We start from the raw sequence: 27981 nt of genomic DNA on the forward strand, positions 1-27981 counted from the left end.
CTGAATCATTTTGCGAACGATACCGTTGGGTCCATACGTATATTCACATAAAGTAATTTAAATTTCAGCATTGGAACATGATAACTATTTTGAATATAAAAAAATACTTAAAACTTTTATATTTTTTTTAATTTACCTATCATTTTTAAATAAACTTACGGTACTTACATTTGTACCTACATTAGTCTTAAAACACTAAGTAAGATGTAGCAGCATTCATTAACTATAAATAGTTCTTTTAAATATACTGTCTAAATATCGATGGGTTGTCCTATATGACATTAATCGATAATTTGAAATGTACGATTGAGATAATTTGAAGCAAATCTCATCGATACATGCTGTAAACATTATTTAAGTTTATTTTTTATTTTTAAACATACAATAAGATCCTTTATTTTAATTTATATTTTTTATGAGGACTGGATGATATTTGACTTTTAACCCACCTGATGATAAGCAAAGATCTAGCTGAATGGATATTCGAGGAAGATCTACAACATAAGGATGTAGATCCGTTTTTTGTCTGGTTTTCCGCTGGTATCAACGACATCAACGAATTGTACACATTTTCTATAATGTATCCTATTATAAACCAAGAAACTGGCTATTTTACCCCTGTGCTCAAGACAGACTAAATTGTTTATAACCAAATCGTGAACACTAAGCCTTTTTGCACGTGTCGTCAGAGACTGAAAAGCCATAAGGTGACATTTAGCAGCCCCTGCTCAAACGTAACTGCAAAATTCAACACAAAATCGAACCTGTGCCTTGCAGAGACAAAGACACTGTCCCTCAGTATAATACTGCCGTAAGTGGGAAAAGGCATTAAGTTTCTTACTTCTTTACCCTCACACTCAGTAAACCATCTTAATTGAGGATTCGAAGACATCTCAATACTCAATAAATTAATAGGGTTGGTTTATTTCAAGGATTCATTCTAAAGAGTTGGCTGGCTCAGAAAAAAAGCTTTTAACAACTGCTCATAGAGCACGGCCCCTCCAAAAGTCAGAAATGTAAGAAAAATGGTAACTTGTGAAGGAGAATAATTTTATTGACTTAAGTAACCAACTTAATTTTTCAGTTTACATTTCCACTCACACATTTGACTATCCAACCAACATTATTATAATCATTCGTCCTTATTGTATAAGACAATAATAAAAAAAAAAACAAAGAAAATAATAATTTACTACCAAAATCATTGGAACCCTAGGGTTATTTATAGCTTTTATCATAATTATGAAATAAGTCAAGAATCTCATAACAAAGCTTACTAAACCAAAAATACAAGTAATTTAGTTATTGGTTATGTTAAAAGTATTGCCTGTTAGTTGCTATATATTTTTCATAAGGCGCTAATAAGTTGTCGCAGAAACAATTTGTACCGCCATTGCAATATGTAATGAAACGACACATTTATGTATTCAATATTTAATATTTTTTTCTTTATAACAAAAACATCGAAATAACATGCATCGACAAAATTATTGCCATCGTAATATACTTAAAAATAAAACAACTACTTAAATAGACTAGACTCCTTACGGCAGGTGAGCTCCGCTAGGTAGAAAACCTCTTTCATCGGCAGTATAGTCAACTCTATAGGTTACACCATCAGGTCCAACATACTGGAAGAATCCTTTAGCCCTCATACCTTCAGATTCACCGTCAATTTTTTCAATCTTTCCGGCTTCCTCCGCAAGGATTGTATTTTCAGTCTCATACAAGTAGTGATAACCATCGGGGAAAACGTCGGTTTCTTGTCGGATAATGGAGTATTTATAGTTGAAGTCGCCAGAGTTGGGATTCACTTTGGGAATAACAGGGGCTACATAGGCTGGTGTAGGCTTAACTACCACCGGACTACTCGCTACGGCAGCTGCAGCAGAAACTGAAGCAGGAGACACTGCAGGACTTGGACTTACGTTTTCACCCCTGAAAAATATTATTAAATGTTTAATAAGTCTCTAATATACATATTAAGAATTTTAAGGCGCTTAAATGATATTAAAATTTGAGTATGATGCTACGGTATTTATTTAAACAAACTTTTATAAACAAAAGACACAAAAAGAAACACGAAGAAAAAGGTAGGTCTTTTGAAATTAAGGAATAATAATTACTTCGCATGTACTCTATCACACTGGGATATAATTTATTAAAATCTGACCAATGACTAAGAACAGTTTGAATTCCTTGAAAAATTACCACTGCTTTATAAAGAGAGATTTATCCTCGTAATAAATTAAATGTTGCATCTAGCTTGGACAAGATATTTAAACAGAAATTCTTCATCGTGTTTTTATCTTTTTCTTTGATATATATTTAATACTTACGCAGGTTTACCCCCACCCTTGTCTCCAGAACCTGAATAAAATCCGCCAGCTTGACCACGATCGCCACGGTCACCACTGAAAACACGTTAAAAGTGAATAGTTCTGCATACTTTAATTTAGTACCGCTACTTATAAAAGATATTTTTAACAATTGTTAATCATGCTTATATCTCATGAACAGAATTTATGACATTAAATCAAATTGAAGTTCGTGACTTGTTGTTTTTCATTAATCATAATTTTTCATTTCCACTAATAATAACAGCAAATTAAATTAAAAAAAATTAAACCATCTTATAACCATTCGTTTTTAGCTATGCTTTTCATCATAGTTTTCATCAAGACTTGCACCAAACTAAAGTTTTATTTAAATTTACAATAATGCATTTTATTGATATGCCTCTGTAGAATCTCAGTTTTTGCCAGACATTTATAACTTACTTGTAAACTCCTGATTTATCAGGTACATAAGAACCAGCATCGCCTCTATCGGATGAGCCTGAGTATGCACCACCTGGACCTCCTCTATCAGAAGAACCAGAGTATGCTCCACCTGGACCTCCCCTATCAGAAGAGCCGGAATATTTGCCTCCCGCACCACCTCTGTCACCACGATCTCCACTGAAAATTCATTAAACGTTCTTATTAAATTTTAAGGGCATAAGTTTTTTATTCATATCCAAATCTCCTTCCTAACAGGAGCCAACATAATGTTTTAGTAATCTTATTTAATAATTAATTATTGGTATTCGTGTTTAAAATGTTATTTTATAAACTTACACTTAATTCGCATAGAAAAGGATTATATCTAAAAGCAGATAAATCGCGCTTAAATATTATTGTTCCTCTACTTTATTTAAATCCGATATTGTAATACGATTATGCTTGTCATTATCTCAGAAGTATGTGTTAATATTTCCAAAATTATTTCAAAGAAAAACAATAAATTTATTTTGAGTTTTTTACTTGAAAATTGTCGTTATAATTCTGATTTCGATATTAATTTTCATGTCTTAGAAGCTTCTACTTAGACTATTTTTACCCATGACCTAACCATGTGAATAACATTTTGTTGTATTAAAATAGATAAATTCAACGTTTAATAACACAAATAAGAAACAATTTATGCAATTTGATTCAACTTGCAAAGTGATGCGTTAATTCTACACTTTATAATATGTCAACCTTATTAATTCATTAAGTTTATTAATTAATGTACTATATGAAAAAAATCAATGTTATCCGTAACATATTTCATAAATGTCATATGTTAAAAACAATAGTGCTACCATTACATAAAATAATAAAATTTTGAACACTTAGATAACTCTCATATTTAAAAAAAAAAACATTATGACATACCATGGAATAATAAAAAATATTAGATGTTCTTAGTGTTAAATATAGTAACTTACTTGTAGGCACCGCTGGGGTCCGGAATGTAGCGTCCTGAGCTGTCGTACTTTCCTGGGTTGTAGCGACCAGGGTCGTAGCGACCGGGGTCGTAGCGTCCGGGGTCATAACGTCCAGGATCGTAACGCCCGGGGTTATAGCGTCCGGGATCATTACGAGGGGTCGTAACCCTAGCAACGTTGTACCGGTAAGGGTTATACGCTGTCGCTGTAGCAATAGCGCGGCTAATTGGTAATGGTGTGGGACTAGGGCTTGGACTCGCGGGTTGAATAGTGGAAGGATTTACCGAAGGACTTACTGAAGGACTAACGGAAGGGCTTGGACTTGATTCAGCAACAGAATCAACTCTAAAAAATGAATTATTTAATTAATTAATTAAATTTTGTATTTAACTTCATACATAAAAAAATTGAAAAAAATATAAATCTGTTACAAAACATATACTTACGATATGTCTTCAGCTGCCCAGGCAGCCGAAGCCACCATGCAGAGGATCTGAAATATAAAAATTATAGAATAAATTATTTCTTTTTATTAAAAAAAAATAATAAAAATATATAAAAATTACAACCCACCACTAAGCAACGCATTGCTGTTGGTGTACACAGCTAGACGACTTGAATGCTGTATTCTGCTAGACCAATGCCTATATATATATTTTTTTTAACATACTGAAGCTCATTTACTATGCGCTCAATATTATAATTAGCTACAACGCTTCTCAAACTTTGTTATATCATTTAATAAATTTTATGGCTATTTTGTTGGGCATTTATAAATAGTTTAAGATAATTATGCTGACTCTAAAATTGACCATTTATCTCAATGATCAAGAAAATGTTATTGTGTAGTTAATAAATGTAAATTAATTAAGCATTAGGTTTTTGAATTAGATAACTTACACGCGTAATTAAAATGTAAAACAACATTCCTTCATATGAAAGACGCATTGCTGTTTTTATTACTCCCTTGTTTTAATTGAAGTTAAATAATTTCAAAGGCACAATAAGATTTAATTTAGGTATAAATTAATTAAGAAAAATTGTATAAATGTGTATTGTGATTAAAATATATTAAACTATTGTTATATTGATTACAGATAGATTATAGTGTAGATACGCTACGCTCTACATCTTTTCCGTGACTATGCTACTTTTTATCTATAATTATTTTTAAATATAATTAAATAGATCTAAATAAAACTTTCTTCAGTTGAAATATAATTAAGAATCATTATTTATAGTTTTGAAGAATTTAATTATTTGTTTTATACAATTTAAGATTTTTGGTGCTGATTAAATGTTTTATAACGAAACGGTTGAATAATTATATTTTTCTGAAACAAATATTTTCTTTTATTATGAATCTTTTATAGAGTTCGAACTTTTAAAGAAAAAGTATTGTTAATAGTGTTATATTTTTTAAATGTTCTAGTTTACATAATGATGAAAAATAAATTTTAACTTAAAAGACAACGACCTCACATTATTATTCAAATAAAAAAATATTTGAAATAATCAAGTATCAAGCCCTTGACTTTATTATTTTAATCAGTGTTTAGTAGCCTATCTAATTAATATAAATAAATGTTTACTTTAATATAATTTTTAAGGTTCGTCTTATAGTTCAAGGAACCAGATTATATAATATAATTTTCAAATGTAAATTTTTAAATTAAAAAAATACTAACAAACTAGTTCATTTAGATGATGCAGATTGATGATTTATCGCTCACAGCCTCTCTGTTATGTCGTATATCACTCAAAATACGAATAATAATGTAATAATTAACAAAAATATATAATATCAAATTAATAACTAGATTTTGATTTCATTTTTTCTGTAGCTATCCTTTTCCTCATGCTTGGCAGTTTTTCATTAACCCATGCTATAAAACTTCCTATATAAAGCAAATATAATATCTCTTATATACATACATACATATGTATATGTAATCATCACAAACTGCATCTATATTTATAGGGTGTTCATATATTTGGGAGAACTGCTTAATAACTTATTTAGTTTAATTTCTTTTTCCAATATATCCCTTAACAATATGTTGAAGATTATTTAAATGAAACTAATATTTTTCGGATAAACCACGCGTGATTTATTTTTGTAAAAAAAAAACTACATACTCCCGACGTTTCGGTTACTTTTCAGCAACCGTGATCACGGGCAGACGAGATGTGTCACATCTTTATGAAAAATATTAGTTTCATTAAAATGAATAACACTCGCGAAAATCTTAGATCTCACAATGTTCAAGATTATTGACACAGACATATACTAAAATAAATATGATTTTACGACCACAAGAAAATTAATATATGTCTATAGATATAATTTATAAGTTTCTTCTAACGAAGTCAGTCACAGATGTATATTATAATTAAATTTTAATTTTACATGTGTTTTTCATTCCGAAACTAAAAATTTTAATATAATTAAATCACTATCTAAAAAAAATACTTTGAGAAGCATAGCAAACAATAGTAGACATTGTCATTCGATAAATACGACCCCTACACTATGAACTCAAACCGGATAAAATGCAATTCATCAATCTGAGCATACACTGAAACCGTTAATGCTAATTTGATGATCTATTGAACGACACTTAAAGATTAACACTTAAAATATATACATATGTTTCGTAACAGGGAAGTGATTATTATTAGCTGCTTACTTTATTTGAATTAATTAATTTAGAAACTTTATCGAACCAACGTTAAGTATGCATTTTTTGTACATAGAAATAATAAAAGAGAAAATTATCAACAAGCGCAATTGTATTAACTATTCGATTCACATTACATCTGTATTTAAATAATATTCTTTGACAATGGCAATAAAACATTGGGCCTATAACAATAACGATACATATTTAAAATGTATATGTAACCTAACATTACACATTATTTAATTATTTGCTCCTCTTCTTATTCGTATGGAGTGATTAATCGCTCCACAGGATGTACTGACACATCCTCCTATAAACGGTCGGATTATGCTAAAAGCTACTGTCATTTAATATGCATGATAATATAATTTTACTCACGCTAGTTTTATAAATACATACATTTCATATAGCCATATATTTTCAATAGAATCCCGAGTTCCTTTCATAAAACAAAAGCTCGGTACAAGTCGATTGACTAAATATAATCAACCTTTTAAAACTTTACACTCTACAATTCTAATCTTCATATAATACTGAAGTTATACATTAAGGAAATATCTGTAAGGGTATAAAAAGTACAAAAGTAAGTAACATCAGAATAAATTGTACCTAATTATTAGAGTTTACATTTCAATTTGATTCAATATTTAATAAGTAATTATGCTGCAAAGTACAAAATAATATTTTATGTATTAAGGCCCTTTAAAACCGATAAACGTAATAAAACATTATTAGTAATAGTGGTCAAGTACACATCTCTAGAATGTAGGCTGCATTAATCCGCATTAAACCTTATCTCAATGAAGACACTAATTAAAGTGACTATAACAAGTTTCTCAAGTGTATGTTTAATAATATTATGGTTTTGTCTTAATGATATTAAAGAAGTCAATATTAAAAACATCGTACATTAATGATGATTACTCCGCTGTATAAAATAAATATTTCAAATAAAAAACAATGTTTTTTTTAAAGAATATCTTTTACATTTACCGCTGGATAGTTTTAAATATGTTCCTAACTGAACATAAAAACACTATTTTTTGATTTTTTTTTTTGTTATAGAAAACTATAGACTCAGGATAAAACCTTTATACTTGTATTAGGTAATAAGCAAAGTGTTAAGGTGTTTTAAAAGGTCAATGCGATATCAAATGGTAAGGTTACAAATGCGAAAATTGTCCTAAAATAACCACATCTGTCTAAAAACTTACTTCGACCAAATAAACAAATTAAAAAGAAAAAACATTTAGAAGTACACAAAAATAATTCAATATTCATAAAAAATCAACGACTTAAGCAAATAGATAAGATTATAAGTATTTATTACATAATATTTTTTTTAATGTTTTTTTTTTGCTGGTGAATTAATTAATAGTTATAAAAAATATTCTATGAAGTCACCCAAACCACTTAGTAATAGGCCTGTATATTTATGCTTGCTTTACTTTACTTTGTCTCGTATTCATAATATAGGTACTATAAATAGTTTATGTAAAATATATAATAGGTCAAAGTAAGATAGATTAAATTACCATAATTTTTTATTTAAATATAACCTATATTCTAGAAATATCAACATTCATTATTAAAACCTGGTGGGAAAATTGTAGTCTGTATTCATTTAAACGGAACAGTATCATCAGTTTAGAATAAAAATCTGATCTAGAAATAGAATTTTGTTATGCTACAAACATATCAATTATAATACATTAACACAGAAAAATGCAATTTTCGAAGGGCAAGAATTCAGTAACTAAATTTTATATCATACTAGCTGTTGCCCGCGGCTCCGCAAGCGTGTTGGTCGCTTTTCGCATAACCATATACATATCAAACTTATAATAATAACATACTGAAAAAAGATGTTAACAAATGATAGACAACCACAACCAACAAAAGACATTGAACTTTCGAACCGCATGGTAGTCATACACAACGGAGAATCTTAACACCGCGATCTAGGTTGAAGACGTATTTTATCAACGCCATCTGTCAAGCACAGTGTTCAACACTTCAACTGCGCCCGCGGGCACTGCGTTATTTACTATTTTTGTTACCTCTCATAAGTTTTAAATATCAAGATTAACATATATTAGAACATATTTTTTGGAACTAATTAACTAATATATGATATATAACTAATCAATATTAAGTTGTAGTGTTTAAAAGTATTGAAGCAATGTTTGAAGTAAATTTTCAATTGACCATAACTTTTTTTTCCTTTGACCGATTTTGACGAAACAAAGTTTTGACAATGCTCCTAATTATATGTAATCCAACGGTGAAAATCGCGTTCAAATCCGTTGAGTAGTTTTGAAGTTATAACGTACCAGACAGACACACAAAAATTCCAAGAATTGTTTTTTTGGTTTCTATGACTCTTCTTTAATTGCCTCCTATCAGTTTTTTCGAAAAATATTTAATTTACAGACATTCAATTCTTATTGTCTTATTATATGTATAGATATTACAGTAAAAATAAAATCTCAATATGGACAAAAAAAAACAACTTCCTACAGGCTGGAGAGTTATAAAATCATATTATGTCATAAGTATTCTAATTTTGAATGACATCATTTATTTGTTGTTCAAAATATATAAAATTAAATGACATTCGATTTAATTCCTGAATCTTGGCCTTCGTACGTGCACAATGTGCACAGAATATATATTCCGCCGACGTCATTTGACATGAAGATTAAAAATTATTATTAAACAAAAGTTTTATTTCCCTGGCTAATTATATTATGACACAGACATGATATTAGGAGTGCATTATATATGTAAATACGAATAGGTGAAAATAAAAACAGTGTTGATTTCATTAATAGTAAACTTTTTTTTTAAACAAAATTTTTCAGGATTAACAAACTTTTAAATTTCATTCACATGTTTTGTTTTGGAAAAAAATAAAAGTCAAAGTAAAAGTAAAAGTCTCAACTCTTATTTAGAGCTACTGGTATTAAATACCAACAGAAAAAATTATAATAACATAACATTAAAGAATAATTATCATGTGGATATATTATAGATTTCCAAAATTGTATATATGTATATAATAAAAATTACATATTTACCATGAAGCCTATAAAATTAGCTCTTCGATTATTATTATTTTTTTAATTTAAAAAAAAATATTATAATTTTATAGATAAAATTATCATTAACATAGGAAGCATGAATATTAAAAGTCTAACGTAGCTACTACAAACGTTCCAAATTTGGCATTTAGCTCAAAGTTATATCATGATATCAAATAACTAATTAACTATTATTTGTAGTACGATATATATATGTATGTGTCTGTGAGTGTGAGCGTTGTGTTATGGGTAAAAATTATGCATCGGTAAATAAAAAATAAAGAGCATATGGAGATAACAAGGGAGATTTTTAACATTGTAATTGCAATGAAGTGTTAAATACCAAAAAATTGCATGGCGGATTACAAAACCACCTACCTGTTCTTATGAAATTTGAATTTTTCAATAATTTTAAACTTAAATTTAATATAAAAATCTATTCATATAAATCCCAGCAATTTATAACTCAATTAGAACCTACGTGTTAATATATAATTACCAGAATAAGCATCAAAATTTTGCGGTATTTATGAGGCACACTAACGATTTTAAAATTTTCGGACATAATAAATTTGCATTTCAAAAGGTTATACTGGTAAATTTTAATAATTATAGAATTTTGTACAACAACTCACTAGAAATATATTTTGTAAACCTATTTAATAATAATCGCTATTTTATTCAATAACTCCATTGAATGCCCACAGAAAAGAAGGTGTATTAAAACTACAAAATATCTTCATAATATTCGTGCAGGTGGTGGTGTGTCAATCAAAATGTCTGTCCCAAAATCGCTGTTCTGACTATACCTCGTATTGCGATGTGACGTGATTGGCAGATCCTGTCCACTTCCTTGCTGAGGTTCTCCGAGTGCTGAAAATTCATCACCATGGCCCAATCACAGTACAGATACTCTATTTAAATAAGATCTCAAGATATGATTGTTATGATTGGTACTCACCGGCTTGATGCTGCCGACAAAAAATACAATTTAACACTCACAATGGCCATATATTTTTTTTAATTTGCCCATAAGGGCTGAAAAACATGCAGTATTAACTGCATGTTTCTCAGCTTCAAAAAACTGTAGTTGTATTTCAAATGTTTTTTCTGGGTAATGATTAATATCAACCAAGAAGTCTTTTCTGGTAATTAGAAACTTATTAATATCAAAAAGCTAGTCTTGCTTACAATTTTAACGTTGGAAAAAACAAACTGCTTAAAGATTAGCTCCAGAATGTAGGATCGAAAAGAGTGTAGTGCAATCAATAAAAGAAAAAAATATGAATTTTTTGTTACGTTGTGTATAATAGAAAGGGTCTAAGCTAAGGCCATAAAGGGACGACATTGTTGACGTCTGAAAGGGCAATTATAGAACATAATTATGAAGGTCAGAAATGAATTTTATATGTTTGACTAGACGAGCTAAAGAAATATAATAAAGCCTGTAATGTCCCCAAAGACTATGTACGGATCACAAAAAATTCCTACTTTGGCACCCCTCGGCAGGCGATAAACAAAATTCGAGTGCTCTGGCCACCTGTGGTCTCATCTTTGATATATAAGTCATTATAAAAGTAATAATTCAATTATTATTATTATTGGCGGGTTTTATTATTTGTTTTATTTTTGAATGTATTTTTATTTAATAAGTATGTTAACTCCCAAGAACATTTCCCATAACTATCCAGTGTAAAACCTAATTTGTATCATAATATTTTGGTTTCAAATAGAAAATTAAATGGAGAGCCAAAACTAAGAGATGTGGAGCCAAAAACATAGCTATAACAGTCGTGTCACAATATTATAATAAAGTATAAGTTTCAACTTACAACTTCACGAAATTGTGGGCCCAAGTTAAGATATTGGTTACCGGGGAAATAAAAAAATTCTTAGCACAGCGTGTATGTTATAACCTAGCTTTTTTTTAACTTCATTATGTTTTTAAAAAAATAATCAAACAATGAGATAGAGGTAACTGATTTTTTAATTATTTTTCTTTTTAGTAAGCAACATCAGTACAATATATTATGTTATGTATAATTGTAATTCAGCTCTATGAAAATATAACAAATGTATAGAAATCTAATGGGAATGTTATGGTAAATCCTGACAAAAAGATCACCGAACTATAAAAGTTAGATCGAATGAAATGCGGTGTGTATTTTAGTAGGCGCTATAAACATTTAAACTTTTTAACATTCAGACTTGCTAACGACTCATTGCAAAAAGAACTCTTACAGGCAATCTCTAAGTTATGGTTAAAGCAATTAGTTTAAAAATCATTTGTGATTATACAAAAACGTATTAACTAAATAAATATTACATGACAAAACGTAATAAAGTATAATAAGTATATAATACTACATACATATATTGTAACTATACATGACTTAAAGCAAAAATAAAATTAACCCAGACGATTTCGACCTTTTTCTGATAGCAAATCGTTCCATAGTGCCATGACGGGGTGGTAAAATTGTTACTGTATTTAGTGTAACTTAATAATACCTTGAGAATATTATTATTTTAAGGAAGATTATACATAGTCAGAACAAAACTAAAACTAGACAAAATTTCAAAATGTATGACATATTTTTTTAACAGAATTCAAAATTCAAGACTTTTTTTTTTTTACCAATGTTTTTCATAAATGCGTACAGCTTCCTAATTTTTATTAATAGATTTGCTGTGAAAAAAGTAACTGTTAATTATTTAAATTCTGAACATAAAGAAAAAAAGTCTTCTCAACAAATAGATGTGCAACTTTCTTCTAAATAGCAAGTTTCATATTATACTTTTTATTAAAATAACAGGTTAGTATTACAATTTTTGTATTTAAAATCGTTGGTATCGTCTTAAATAAAAATGTTCTTTGTTTTTTACCGTAGGTCTTGGAAATTACATTAAGGTCTCTGGAAAGGCTTGAGTTGGACAGTTTCATTAATGACAGTATTATTGTTTAGTTTACCAAAATTTTAAATTATTTCGAAGTTGTTCGTAAGATTTTTGAATAAAATTATGTAACCTCTAGATGGACACAAATTACAATTTCGAAGATTCTCACTTTAATTATACATTTAAAATAAAATAATAATGACTAACACATTTAATTTTACTTATTTACTTGTGGATATTTGTTATATATGGTACTCATTATTTTCATGAGATCGTTTAATCACAACTGTTTAATTTTAACGTGATTAACACATTACTTCCAGATTATTTGTAAGTCAAATGTGAGTTATGTTAAATGTTCAAACATTGAAAACTTTTGTTTTGAAATAGAATATACTAGTGCCTTGAGTCAGTACCCTATTTTAAACACTGCTGTTTGTATTAGCTATTTTTAATAAGCAGGCGTTAGTTTAATGGAGTTGTAAAAATTACTTTTATTACCTATTAAAAGAATTTAATAGTTTGATAAATAAAAACCCCTGACATTGGCAAAATATTCCACTACTTTAATGTAAATGAAGCCAAACCATAATAATTAAAACTCTTACAATTTACCTAACTTGCTTAGATTATATCATTCATGTATTTTTATGTTTTTTTAGATGCTGCTAAAAATTTTACGGGAGTCTTGAAATAAAACTAAATGCCAAAGAAAAAACCTCTCAGCAATTCATGGATTCACCGTGCGGTTGCCGGGTCCATCACGTTGCAAGCTCTGTGCCTGGGACTTGCGACTCAGGTGTGGGTTTAAGGGGCCACTATCTAAGGCGCGTTAGACGCTCACCTCCACCGTCCACTTGATAATCTCCTACGTGTTTTCTCCGTACAGTTTTCAAAATTATATGAGAATTCGTTAATTGCAAAATATGTTCCAAATTCAATGTGAATGAAGCCTAGCATCAAAATGATTATTAGAATCTTCACAAATAACAAGGTTGTAAATATTTGACGCGTAAAAGGAGTGACAATTTTTTTTTTAATAATTTGATTTGTATCGCAAATTAACTTTTGCAGAAATAATGATATCCCAGATTTTGTGAGTTCTCATAAGCGTTTTATATGAATACCACACAACCTAAACTCTTTTTATCCATAAAATAATTATAGAAATGTAAAAAATTATCATTGTTAACATTCAAATGAAAAAAATATATGGTTCAAAGGTAATGGTAGATAATAATTCAAATACCAGCTATCAAGTTTCATTTTTCTTGTTTCCAAGTTTTTTATTGTAACACCAACACATGCATTTATAATTCATACCAGGAGCCAGCCCCGGCTTCGCAAAGACTTTTTACAAAAAATATAAGAAAGCCTAGTTAATTTTTAGAATTATTAAACTTATATTATGATAACTTTCAAATGGTACGCCCGATTTAAATAATTTAAAAAGTAATTTACAGATATCGATGAAACTTAAAAACGAATTAATTTATTCTGATAAGACTTAATACCGTATCTATGTAACTAGCTTTCCAATAAACCCTTTAGGAATGAGAATTTTAAAATGTTGTAAATTGGATATAGTATGTTATCCTTAAGGTATAGACATATACCATCGCGGACTTTTCTGTTTACACACAAATCAATACAAAACCTTAACAAATTATATATTAAAACCTTTCTCGAGAATCACGCTATCGATTGGTGAAAACCGCTTGACAATTGGTTCACTAGTTTTTCTGTTTATTGCGAACAGACAGACAGAAAGACGCGGTGGGGTACTTATTTTTATAATATGTATAGACATAGCTAGTCATTGATATTTTGACAGTCAGTTTTAAACAAAAATATCATAAATTGAAACAATGCAAACAAGGCCTTATTTATTTATTACTTCATGAACTAAATTTCTTGAACTTATAAATCTTCAAGTATGTTGCAAACTAAATAAACGTATCTAATGGCTTAACATTTTCAATGTCTGACTTTTTTATTTAAGCAAAATTAACACCATAAAATATTATATCTACGTGTACCTGTTTTTTATACAAGATTTTCTGTTAATTTTTTATGTATACAGAACTTAGTAAAACATTTTCTTTTCTTAACATAGTTCGTATAATTTATGTTAAAGACTAAATAACAGATCAATTGTAACTCCTCAGACAATCCACATTGAAATATTTGGTCGACCGTTGTGAAGAAATCAATATAAATAAACGTTAAAGCGACGGCAGTTATTATATACAAAACTATTAAACTAAAATTAGATATTTAGTAACTGCGTAATTTATTACTTTTTAGGTTACTTAGATTCACCTTCAAGCTATAATCAAGTTTTAAGCAATTGCCAGCACTAAAAAGCATACAACCATTCAACTTCGCTGACATTTGATATTTAAAATAAAAGAAAAATAGTCAATCTACGTACTCATATAATTATTTCTTCGAACTGGATATCAGCTATCAAACTGCCAACGATTTATTTAAAATCATTTAAATTACGCAATTCTGAGTTTAAAACTACAAAAAGACGATAAAATAAAATAATATTATTAAAGAAATTACGAAATATGAGCCATATTTTGTACATATGTACATAAATTTTTAATCATCCTATTTTTTCTTACAAATAGCGCCTTGAGCTATGATTGAGTCATGATGTTGTATAATCACCTATATCATAATAGCTTTTACTTTAGAAAAATAATATATATAACATATCAAAGATATACAAAAAATTATCTAGATAAAATTTAAAGCGGACGGGACTAGCAAAAAAAATACCCTTGTCGACCTTAAAAAAAAACTACCAAAAATAAATCTTCAAAACTAGTCAATAAAGCGTGTGGTCATAGTGTAAAGATGTTTTGCACCCACAGGCCCCAAGAACTAGTTTCGTTTCGTTTTGTTAAATGTCAACAGCTATTATTACAACCGGCGAGAGGTCACTCTGAATATGTTCTGTAGTCGCAATCACAAATCACATGTATTTGAAACGCTGAACTTTGATGAAGCAAATGATTTTCAACATTCGTTTTAACAGCGCTTAAGTTATATAACTTATTGACGGCCTCTCCGTTTGACAATTATGTGTGCTTGTTAATTTAGTTTTTATTTCAACAAATGAATTTTAAGCATTAATTTTGTCTTACTTATCTAGTAAAAAAAGAAGCTATCAGTAAAGTAGCGAAATAACATCTGCTTAGTATATATAATATAAAATTGTTTGTTGTTTTTACGCTTCAGTAGCAATTAAAATGTTATCTACCTTTTTTATATTCATATACAAATCACACATATACCATGTGTGATTTTTTTAAATTAATTTAATGATTTTTTATGAATTTTTGATACATATCTATAAATAATAGGCTAATTAATGATGTGAGTGCTACTCTTTTAATGTAAAAAAATATTATAACACCGTGTACTTTTCTAAAACTTTATGTATGAGTTAAAAAGTGAATAAATCAAAAATTTATTAATATCCTTGGTTCTGTTTATATGAAATAAAGTATGTTTACCTACTTTTCGAAATGTATAATTATTTACTGTATGTAAATAAAAAAATGATGAGGGGATATAAGATAATAAAATGCAGATTTTAAAAAATCTCTTTAAATAAATGTAAAAAAAGTTATATACAAAATCAATACAAAACATCATTGCGACCCTCTGATAATCAAGCAAAGTATGAGCAAGCACCGAAATCAATCTTATTAGAACATATTAGTCTATTTAGCCTCATTTAATTAAAAATAACTTTGTATTTTATTTCACACAAATTCGACTGATCTCTATGCTCACCATTACTTTGTTTTATTATTACATTCAAATTATTTATACACATTTATTAATCCCAGTTACATTTGTTGGGAATAATAAATTATAAGGCTATTATTGTTGCGGTTGAGGGGGAGCGGTTGCAAGGAAGTCCAGAGCACGTTGGATGTCAGCGGGGATTGGAGGTGGTGTGGGGAGGATTGAACCCTGGGGTTGGTATCCCTTCTCATTTGCAATGTACGTCAGTTGGATACTGCTTCCATCTTCGCTGGGATATTGGAATTGTCCTTGGATTTGCAGAGCTGGTTCTTCAGCGCCAATATCCTTTAGGCCTCCGCTGGCTTCAGCAGCTATACCGTTTCCGGTTTCAAAAGAATACTGGAAGGAACCATCGGGGTTGCTTTGACTGTCCTGACGAAGAATTGGGATCGGTTCCGATGGGGCTTGAGGGGCGGCGAAGGCAACCGCCAAGAGGGAAAGAGCAATCTATAAAAAAAAGATAAAACAAAAGATTAGATCCTGTCACCATTGTATTGATCACTAAACACGTCACACGCACTAACACTTACGATGATTTTCATGTTGTTTTGTTTAATGTTGAATGCACTAGACAATGTTGGTGTTAGAGTGTTATCGGTATATATACAGTGGTTACCGTACCGCCTCCACTCCCGGTCAATGTTGCACCATAGCAAGCGTCAAAATAATTCGACTTTATTATGTGAAAGCTTACCTATTCATACGTTAGCATGACAGTTAAATATTATTTACAATTATTTAACCTCGTACTTTCTTTGCAATAAATATTGATGCGTACAATAAAACTTTTAAATATTCAAAATAATGCCAATCCTTAGACACGGTAGACAAAAATAATAATTTATTAACGATATTATCATAATATGTATATTAAAAACAACAATATAATATACCTTTTAGAAAAAGAAGTTGTCCTTGAATAAATTACCAATTATGTTAAAATAAATACTAGGAGTAACAGCTATCCTAAAAACAAGTTTTTTTTATTATAAATATATAATAAATGTATTTTCTTTCGTTATATTTGAATATTTATCGACCAAAATGATATTTAAAACTGAAAGCATTATTAAATTGATACAAATTCCAGTACCAAATAATAAATAGTATCATATAATAAAATATAAAAAGAATATATATTTTTTATAAAAAAATAAAATATAATTTTATAGAAAAATGCAGTATTAAAAACTCAACGAATGATTTTATATAATCACTCTTACAACAACATACAAAAAATATATCGCGTCGTCACGATATGATTCGGGAAATTATACATGAAGGGGTTAGCCTTACAGGAGCCAGAGCTCAAAGAGAAATAACGAGCTGTTAAGAGGTTTTGTGACTGAAGGCACCAGATCTATAAAATCAAAGATCAAGCCTTACTGTATCTTTAAAGGGGCTCTTGATTTGACTATATTGATGGATATATATGTGAAACAATATAAAATACAACAGGATATTTGTGAGTAAGCTTCCAGTCCAGACATATTTCTGTATTCGCCAATTTTAAACCATGTTGTACTGATAGAGCTTACGGTTTTTTGGGGAACCGACATCTCCAAAGGCCATGCCATCAAAGTCAATAATTATTAAGAGCTCACTAACGAACTAACTGAGAATATAACAGCTAAATCTCTCTACAACCTACTAAAAGACTTATGCCTGTTCAGAACCAATATCAGCTCATTATTAGAAAGCACTTCGGAGGCAGATTTAGTAGATTCGTTTCAAATTTGGTTACGCAGAGAAGAGAGCGTTTAACGAGCGTTAGATAAGGGCCCTTTAAACCTACACCTGGATCGCAACTGCCAGGCAATGTTCCAGACATAAAGCTCCTCTCCTTGCAACGCGATGGACCCATCACCCGCACTTTAAAAACATGGAATTTTGAAATGCTTCATCTCTATTTACTAAAAGTTCTCTTTAACAGGATATAATTTATTGATTCAAAACAATTTGGTCGCCTGATACCAAAAATTTACCAAACTTTATTAAAATTGTCTGAATTACTCAGCCGTGAACAGTGTTGGAAAGAAATCTTCACTATAATAAATAGGTTTTATAATTTAAGTACCAATTCATTTAGCAGCAAATAGTATGACTACTCGTTGAAATTTATCTCACAGGTCGACTCATTAAAAGGCGTCATACATTTTTTATAAGGTTGTATACCAGACATTCTGTTTCTCAAAAGTGATTAATCGACACCTACTATTGCATATGTTGATGTCCTATTCTTCAATAGCAAAGCAATCACATTGAAATCGAATATGAAAGGTCAAAGTTTACAAATCATGCTGACATATATTTTAATGGTTCCACAGGCTAACTACCTGAAAATAGTAAGAATAATTAACCAAATCTAAAAAATATATCAAGTAATAAACTGTTTTATAACATTATTTTATAAATTTTTCGTACACTTTGTGTCACCAATCACTGAGTTTTAAAAAAATTCTATGATTAATTGTCAAACAACTCACTGGGATGTTGTTTTTGGAATCTGAAGTTCAGAAGCAGGTTAAGGGCTCTCAGCGAGACGAGGTCAAGGCAATCGTAGAGCCTTCTGGTAATACCACTACAGATGTTAAACGGGTTTGCCTGTTTACGGTAGTTATAAAATTTAAATTTGGGACATAAGTATATACTCATATGTATGTTTTTTTTATGTTTAAGGATGACAATGCAACATAAAAATTTATGTTTAAATTCCAAATCCTTTACTTTTGTAAGTCTTTTCATTTATGTCATATTTTACAGTGTTAAATTATTGAAGTATTACATTAACCAGTTACTTTAAATATGTCAGCTTGGAATCATTTTAGTTTGACGGATTAATCCTACACAAAAGAATTAAATATTTATTCATAATAAGATAAAAATTATAAAACAAGAAATAACCATAAAAATTAACATCAAGACTAAAATAAACCAAAGGTCAGCAAGCTATTATAATTAAATAAAAATATACTATCATAAACGTCAAGTATCTGACTCCGAATTTCAGGTATAAGTAAATAATAATACTCATATTTTCAAGAAATATCGGTAATAATTTTATCTAGACATTGTCTTAAACTAAAAATATATATTTTTTGTCACCTTAAATATATTGAAGAAATATTTATTTTGATTTCATTTTAAAGAATCGTAATTAAAACATACCTAAAATAATTAGAACAGCTTTTATAGGTAAAAGCATACTAATAAGCAAGTGCTTATTAGTAAAATATAAACTGAAAAGTTTTCATTGTGTATAAAAATATATAATGTAATTCCTTTTGACAACAAGTGCAGGCTATCTTATAATATGAATGTAAATGTGAAAGTTTTCGTCTGTGACAAGCAGACGCTAAACATTCAATTTGAATAATGGTTTGCAGACAATTTGATTATAATATACATTTGAAAAAAAAAGTTAGGGAAAGTTCAGGCGGATTGAGTTCAAGGTCAATGAAATATTTAATTTTACTTCATATTTAAAAGTAATTTTATAAAGATTTAGTGAACGGTCATACATGATTTATCTCGGTATTATAAAAATATTTAATACAAACAATTGTTTGAGGACAAAATTGGTGAAGGAAAATGCTTATCCTATGAGATATCCATTTTTTTTTCTTTATTATTAATCAATATTCACAATGCATTTTATATGATATGAAATTAAAGAATTTTCTATTCAAATGAATTTATCGTTTCCATATTGTTTACTATAAAGCAGTATAGAGCATCTTACAAAATACTTGACCCCATTAAATATACATAAAAATAAAGCTAGTGTTTTTATTTACACTTAAAATATATATATATTTACTAAAAAACACCTTATTGGTGTAATAACTTTAAAGCACCAATAAAATAATAGTATAATGGTAAAAAAAGAATGTTTTTAATTTGTTAAATAAATAATGTTATTTGGAACGTAAATATTATATAACTAATTTCGTTACAATAAACATTAGAATTAAATTTAAATAATACTGGAAAGATAAAATATTTAAAATAGATTGCCCTAGAAGGGGTTCCGTATTGAAAAACCATTAGTTTCCGTTAATACTGAAGATGAGATTAAAAAAAATATGTCATTGGAAGGTAGTAGGGCTGGTATTAGGAGGAAAATTAAAATATCTAAGTCCACATATATAAAAATAGCTTTATGTAAAAAATTGCTAAACAGTCTCATTCAATCTAGATAACTCAACATACTCATTCCTGTGAACAGAAAAAAAATGTATGATCATTTGAAAATCCTAATTAATAAAGCATTTTCAACTCAAATGTATGTTAATGCAGTTCCATTTCCAACGTGAAACTATTGTTAATGAAATTAAAATTATTTTTGGAAACGAAAGAATCGTTTTTAAAATTAAATATTCAAAATCTACATTTGAATATTGTGTTCTGTCTACGAACATTACACGAGAATGAAAGCGAAAGCAAGAGTTTAACATTACATATGATCCGAGAGTCACACGTCGAAGGTGCGCTTTAAATTAACTTTTGCTAGTTATATGGATGTTTCTTCCACTCCTTTGTTGAATTATGTCATAAGAAGACCGAATCACGAAATGGGGAATATTAAAACAATAACATTTTAAATCAGTTATCAATATATTTTATATCAGTTATTTAAATATTTCTCAATAATGATAAATACAATAATAAAATATGAACCGTTGAAAAAATAAATGTAGTGTAATGAAGGATAATATAAAAATTGTTAGAATGTTAAGTACCAATGTATATACATAATTGTGATTATGTAAAGATTTTTTTTTTTAAAGTTCAAAAATGTTAAGTGTTATAGATCCTATATGTGTGTAAATCTTGTTGTTATGTATCTATGTTGAATTTTATCGAAACCTGTTAAGTTCTTTTTGGTTGTGTAACAAACCACCAAACATGTCTGGATATTGAAACATGCCCATTTATATTAGGAACAAATATATTACAACATATAATTTTATTTTAATGTTGCAAGATTTGGAAGATTTTGTAAGGGTTTTCAATTTAAAACGAATAATTTAACGAAATAATGAAGAGTCAGGCTCTTATTTTTTATACTTAAACATAACGATAAATATTTTAAACGCTTAATTAACAGAAAACCTTATAGTTGGCACTTCAATAGTTCGTTACATTATTATGTAAGCGCATGTATTTTCTATGCTAATTGGGAGCTATTAACTGTGGTCCTAGTAAATTTTTATTAATTTTTTTCAAATTGTTGTATTTTCGATATCTTTTAGAGATTTTCTTTTTGGGTATGTAAAAACTGAGATCTCTTAATAAATCAGTGAACGACAATGAATGTTATACATGAAACAATGTAGGTACTATATATAATAAGAGAAAAACGAACTTACCATTTTAAAATATTGTTTTCAAAAAATACTGTTCTAGTATAGACAAAATTTTGTATTTATCCTAAGCATAATAAAAACATATATTAGGATAGATAATGCAGAAATTAAAGATTTTCTTAACTTGGGATAATAAGTAACATTTATTTGGTATAAAAAAATTAGAAAATATAATTTAGTTTCTTGTTAACAACTTGGCTATGACAAAAAATATTTAATAACTATTATGTACCGTAAATCTATTGAGCGTTTTCGGGTTGGGGAGGAGCGGTGGCGAGATAAGCCAAGGCGCGTTGAATAGCTTCCGGGATTGGTGGTGATGTGGGCAAATGAGCGCCTTGTGGCTGGTAGCCGTTTTCATCAGCTATGTATGAAAGCTGGATGTTGCTGCCATCCTCACTTGGGTACTGGAATTGGCCTTGAACCTCCAAAGCTTCAACATCCCCAACCTTTTTCAAGTCTCCCTTCTGGTCAGCGCTAATTCCGTTTCCAGTTTCAAAGGAGTACTGGTATGATCCGTCTCCATTTACTTCACTGTCTTGGCGGAGGATTGGGATTGGCTCAGTGGGTGCTTGAGGGGCAGCTACCACGACTGCGGCAAAAAGGGCTACCAAAACCTGAAATATCACACATAATTTTTTTCTTGTAATAATATATAACATTTATAAACAGACGGCTGCTTAAATAACTTTTCAATTAATATCACTTCACTGCTAAAATATTATATACACTTAAACACTTACGATGGATTTCATTTTTATTTTTGGATACTAGATGTAACGAGAGATGTTACTGTTTATTGACTGATACTGTCATATCCTGATAATTTAAGTATTTATAGTAGCTTCTAGTTGACCACCTCCCTGCATTCCTTATTTAGCAATGCTCGATGTCGCAAAATCTATGAAATAAGTAAACAGTTGATGCATTACCTCAAGGTATGTATGCCCAGTCGGTTTGCTCACGTAATACCTGTCAACAAAGCTAACGGATTCTCATTTGTTCAGTATTGACCTTAAAGCAAGTTTGTGTGCATTTGTTGATCACACAATTTATTAGTACATCATTACACAAACTTTTTACCATCTGCTCATCATTATCCAATTTCATAATAGCACATGCCTATATCTTATGCTGCGCTAATTTAAAGACAATTTGCGCCATGTTATTACTGCCGCGACTAATTTAAGCGAACTTGCTTCTTTCGGCTTCAATGTCGTACAATGATTTGTATATTATGAAATTATTATATTAATCATATATGGTCCACCAATTACACATTAATTCAATTGTTATTTAAATTGACTAAATACAAATATGTATTTTAGAATAGGGTTGAGATGGCCACATTATAACGATGTTCCTTTATTACACGAATTATATATATGAATAAATTTAAGCTTAGTTGACTGGATATCATTTATGTTTAAATTTAAATTTTAATATATTTCTGTGAAAATACTTCATGCTCTTTAATATTCATCTATACAAGTAATAATTACAACTTTTTTCACATAATATTAGAGCTTTTTTAATTATAATTGACTTTGTCATTACACGCATAAGATAAATTTTTATACGGACTAAGTGGAAAATGTACATTTTTATTAACAAATATATTTTTCATTCAGATAGAGATTGAGATATCGATATAATTATCGATATCTTAAACTCTCCTTAAAGTAATTACAATCAGTCAAGTTGTTACGTCATTCTTTATACAAGGACACTCTGATGTGAAGCATACTCTACATTATGCAATATAATCAATCTTATGAATAGGTATTCAAACAACAAAGGATTTCTCTGAAATATAGTTATGTAAACGACATTGTATTGTAGGCAGTTTTATTCAATAGAATGACTTCAGGCGAATTTGGTTGCATTAACTACGATTGGGAGTAGTCACCAAATGATGTATGTATATGATAATTCGATGAAGTCATGTGACATTTTAAAGATTTGCTAATAAAATAAATATGTACACATAAGAATTTTGTATAACATATTGTGTTGCTCTATCGGGCCGTTTTAAAATCAACTGTCAAAGCAAACTTCAGTATTGCGTCCTATCAAGAAATGAAAGGTTACTGTCATGTTTCGTATCACCAACTTTTTTATTGTTACATGCTATGAAAGAAAAGATACGCCTTTAGCGGAATAAAATAATTCGTTTTCTATACAGCAACGGTATTAGTACCTTTTGAAATGTTATATTAAAGTACAATTATGTAAAAACGGAACTTTTGAGATGAATGAATAAATAAATGGTCATAAATAATAATAAAGTTAACAGAAAATATATATTTTTTATATGAATTAATTAAATTACTATCAAAACTATTATAATGAATTTATAGAAAATATCATATTACTCAATGGAATTTGTAAACGCCAATACTAAAAAACGAGTTCAATATATCAAAACGGTTTTTATAGCAGGACAAATACTCTTTTGTTAATTAGTTTTAATAGGAAATTGTATTTTTTAACAATTAAAATTCAATGACATTTGCATAAATAATTCTATAGTTTCAGTGTAACATTTTTCATTATATTTCATTTTCACTTCATTCTACTTTGAAACTATTTCAGTATAATTGTGTTATCTCTCTTTCTGTATCCCACCAGTAACGTATAATAGTGAATCAACCATTTTATCAAATTCCAGTCTTTTAAATACGATAACGTAAAAAAACGTAGTAATAACATTGTATGACATATATATATACATATATATATATATATATATATATATATATATATAATGATATTGAATAGCAAAATCCTATAATTTTGGTCATAATTATTTAACAATTAACCAATATTAAAAAAATTAAATAAAAACTTTATTTTTTTTCATCATATTAAAGAAAAAGGTTAAAAGGTTAAAACCAACGTTGTATTTTTTCAACGCAATGACATGAAATGTAAGCGAAACCAAAGACATTGGTTTTTATATTGATTACATGAATACAGAAGAAAAATTAGCATAAAATAATAAAAAAGAAATAAAAATCCCTAACGATCTCAGTTTGACCATAAAAACATTTTTACACTTAATTCTAACATTTTTCATTCTCAGTAATTAATTATTTAAGTTTTTAATTAAGTATTTAAGAAGAAAACTAGGAACGAGCTTGGAACAAAAAAAATATCATTACCTTTATAATTTTAATTATTTCAACTGTATATTTTAAACCTAAAAAAAAAACGAATATTTTTCGGATTATACTACAGATATTTTATTATTTTAAAAAACTACATACTCCAGACGTTTCGGTTACAGTGACCTTGACACATCTCGTCTGTTCGTGATCACGGTTGCTGCAAAGTAACCGAAACGTCGGGAGTATTTAGTTTTTTAAAATAATAAAAAACGCGTAGTAATCCGAAAAACATTAGTTTTAAATCTCACTATTTATTTAAACTGTACAAAAAATATACGACACCCTGTTACTGTTTACCCTTACAATAGTGATATACTGTTGACAAATAAGGTATCGGACTAATTAAAATGGCACATGTTACAGGTAATTCCTTTTTGGTCAACAATAGCTCCGTCGATCAGAATTTTAAACTTTTAATTGTAATAGTTCCTTTATTTTTAACTTAACCATTCATTATTTATAAGTTTTTATTAAAAATGAATTATTTATTAACTCAACATAGTTATATTATAATGTCATCTATAATATACCTTGATTACCCAAATGCCATGTATGTATCTTATTAATTATTTAACATACAAATATATTCAATCGTTAAATTGTGTGATGTAATCCTTAACTATATATCAACCTTACAATATTCAAATTATTTAGTCCATTTGACATATTGGTTTAAAACAAAGGTCGGTCAGATAAAGATATTCAGACTATTATGATGAATGAAAAAAAAAATATCAATAAATTTACGATAAACGATTAACTTCTGTTGTGAGGCTTATAATGATGACGCTCGACCTTGACACGGACGGGGAAAGTGAACTAACCAGTATTGGGCAAGCAGAGATGCGTTCACGATCCGGTCGCATGTTTCGGCCAGACTTTTATATTTCATATCGATAAGGATCTCTAATATAACTATGACGAATTGCTTTTGCTTTCGCACACAAATTTTGTTAGCGTCTAAATCTTTATATTTTGTACTATGTATGTTAACCAAATTTTTCATAATATCATTAACTTGTTGGTTGCAATTTGTGTGAAGCATATTCTGTAATAATAACACAAATCTAATATTACATTATTTAATGGTCACTTTAAAATACTTAACAATACATAATTTAAGTCTAAATATATTTTATAAAATGACAACCTTTATAGAGCCTCAATATGATGAAATTTTAAGTTATAATAACTCAGAATGGTCTGTTTTTGACAGGTTCTTGGTTTTGAGGGGGCAAGGTTGCGAGATAGTCTAAAGCTTTTTGAATATCCACAGGAATCGAAGGAGGAGTTGGGAGATGAGCTCCTTGTGGCTGGAAACCGTTTTCATCAGCTACGTACTGCAGTTCTATGATCTATAAAAAAAGTATATAACTTGGAAAAATATTTTTTTTATAATTTTACATTAATACATAGAATATTTTGTTGTTATAAAAGCGCCTTGTGTATTAAGAATTCATTGTGGGTATTAATGTTTTGTTATAAGCGCAGGCGCAACAGAAAGCTAGCCTTCTATTAGGTAAGCCCTGCAACTAAATAAATTAGCATCAAAGTATTATATTAGTATATAAGACTGAAAATGCTGTACTAAATTTTCTTGTAGCGTATTTTATCAAGAAATACATAATATATCTAAAACGAGTTATAAGTCGTTGATAAGCATACATTAAATTAAATTTAATATTGAATAAAGCAACTTTAAAATTTAAATTGCTTGAACTCACCTGACCATCAGGTGCCGTATACTTGTACTGTCCTTGAACGGATTGGGTCTCTTGTTCAGGGATACCGAGATTCTTTATGTACCCAGACTCCTCGGCAGAAATACCGTTGCCAGTTTCATAACTGAAAATATTTTAAATATTATCTATAAAAATATTAATAATTTCTATAATCTTCTTTTTTTATTGTGGCAATTAACATTTTCAAATCTGTGGTCACAATATTATCACAATGTTCGTAAACGTAAAACTATAATTAAAGCTACATTAAAAAAGTGTGCATTGAAAAAAACTAGTAGGATTGTTATTCATAGTGTCCTTAACATCATATTTATTTATTTTAAGAAACTTGTTGCTATGAATAAAATATTTTTCATAAAAGAAGGAGGTTCTCAATTCGTCTGAATTATTTTATTTTATTTTTGTTACCTCATAAATTTCGACTGGCCAAAGCGATTTTAATTATTTTTTAACACAGTTTTTAGAGATAAAACTTATTGAGCAAAATAAAAAACATATTTAAGTATTATAAGAGAGAAATATTTGTTAACATGAAATTTCTTTCTTACTTCCATTTGTATGATCCATCCGGATTGATTATCTGTTCCTGGCGTACTATGGGGATAGGTTCCGTTGTATGATATTGTTGTTGAAGGTACGACGGTTGCAAGTCACTGACATCTGCTGCAACTGCTGCTGCGGCAAGGGCTAATAGCAACTGTAAAAGAACACTAACATTACTATATATTAACTTCAGAGTGTTCATTAAAATGAACAAACTTTCAAATCGTATAGATCAAAAGTACTCGATCTATTCACTCACAATGCATTTCATTTTGGATTAAAAGTTTTTTCAAGTTGAATACTTGCAAAATGTGAGGAGAAGAGTGATGCACTTCGGATTATCCCCATGTATATATACAGATTTTTTACATTACACACTGACACTGATTCAAAAATCATATTTTATGGCGGTACTTCAAAAAGAATATGAAAGCTCCTTATAAAGCTCTGTTCACACGGCTACTTGTAGAAACAGAATTTATATATTTTTAAACTGATGTAAAAGACAAGAAAATTAAAGATTGACAAACGTTTTAAGAGGGATGTTATGAATATTATTCTTTATAAAAAAAACATGACGTTATGTTACCGTAAGCTTTTACTTACAATTAGCAAAATGGAATATAGAACGTTCATCATTTTATCAGACTTTTAGGTAGAGATGCTTAATCGATAGACATTATTTTAAAATATATATTTATATAGATACATATATTTGTATTTAAATATACATGTTAGCAGGTAAACAAAAATTAGTAAAATTAATTCCATTCGTAGGTGCATCACCGCAAAAAAAAACCTGTTACAAGAATGTGTGATGACATACCACAAGGTTTTTTTAAAACAAAAATTTATTAATCTTGCTACATCGTCCCGTCATATACAAAAAAAAATTTCCTTTTCAATTTTA

At 28.8% G+C, this 27981-nt stretch overlaps 4 protein-coding genes across 4 annotated transcripts; all 4 read right to left on the minus strand.

Annotated features, from left to right (window-relative positions):
• Positions 1-1418: 1418 nt before the first annotated feature.
• On the minus strand, positions 1419-4410 carry LOC116765712 (larval cuticle protein LCP-30-like). The gene is made up of 6 exons (XM_032655293.2): positions 4328-4410; positions 4201-4247; positions 3755-4099; positions 2781-2960; positions 2340-2414; positions 1419-1938 (listed from the first exon to the last, which is right to left on the minus strand). Exons 1-6 carry the CDS (start codon positions 4340-4342, stop codon positions 1545-1547), a joined length of 1056 nt encoding a protein of 351 aa, XP_032511184.2. The 5' UTR covers positions 4343-4410; the 3' UTR covers positions 1419-1544.
• Positions 4411-16055: 11645 nt separating this feature from the next.
• On the minus strand, positions 16056-16901 carry LOC116765483 (endocuticle structural glycoprotein SgAbd-8-like). Its single transcript, XM_032654935.2, has 2 exons — positions 16778-16901; positions 16056-16694 (listed from the first exon to the last, which is right to left on the minus strand). The coding sequence occupies exons 1-2, from the start codon at positions 16787-16789 to the stop codon at positions 16323-16325; spliced, it is 384 nt and encodes a 127-aa protein (XP_032510826.1). The 5' UTR covers positions 16790-16901; the 3' UTR covers positions 16056-16322.
• Positions 16902-21740: 4839 nt separating this feature from the next.
• LOC116765482 (endocuticle structural glycoprotein SgAbd-8-like) lies at positions 21741-22514 on the minus strand. Its single transcript, XM_032654934.2, has 2 exons — positions 22360-22514; positions 21741-22233 (listed from the first exon to the last, which is right to left on the minus strand). Exons 1-2 carry the CDS (start codon positions 22369-22371, stop codon positions 21856-21858), a joined length of 390 nt encoding a protein of 129 aa, XP_032510825.1. The 5' UTR covers positions 22372-22514; the 3' UTR covers positions 21741-21855.
• Positions 22515-25879: 3365 nt separating this feature from the next.
• Positions 25880-27396, minus strand: LOC116765490 (endocuticle structural glycoprotein ABD-4-like). The gene is made up of 4 exons (XM_061522072.1): positions 27331-27396; positions 27077-27225; positions 26511-26631; positions 25880-26141 (listed from the first exon to the last, which is right to left on the minus strand). Exons 1-4 carry the CDS (start codon positions 27340-27342, stop codon positions 25980-25982), a joined length of 444 nt encoding a protein of 147 aa, XP_061378056.1. The 5' UTR covers positions 27343-27396; the 3' UTR covers positions 25880-25979.
• Between the last annotated feature and the right edge of the window lie 585 nt (positions 27397-27981).

Source organism: Danaus plexippus, chromosome 11 (assembly GCF_018135715.1).
Source record: "Danaus plexippus chromosome 11, MEX_DaPlex, whole genome shotgun sequence".
Classification (NCBI taxonomy): Eukaryota; Metazoa; Arthropoda; class Insecta; order Lepidoptera; family Nymphalidae; genus Danaus; species Danaus plexippus.

Coding starts and splice junctions, on each gene's coding strand:
- LOC116765712 (XM_032655293.2), bottom strand. Junction 2,961..3,754: donor GACCCCAGCGGTGCCTACAA/GTAAGTTACTAT, acceptor ATGAATTTTCAG/TGGAGATCGTGGTGACAGAG. Junction 1,939..2,339: donor AAGGGTGGGGGTAAACCTGC/GTAAGTATTAAA, acceptor AATATTTTTCAG/GGGTGAAAACGTAAGTCCAA.
- LOC116765490 (XM_061522072.1), bottom strand. Junction 26,632..27,076: donor GATGGATCATACAAATGGAA/GTAAGAAAGAAA, acceptor AAATATTTTCAG/TTATGAAACTGGCAACGGTA. Junction 26,142..26,510: donor ATACGGCACCTGATGGTCAG/GTGAGTTCAAGC, acceptor CTTTTTTTATAG/ATCATAGAACTGCAGTACGT.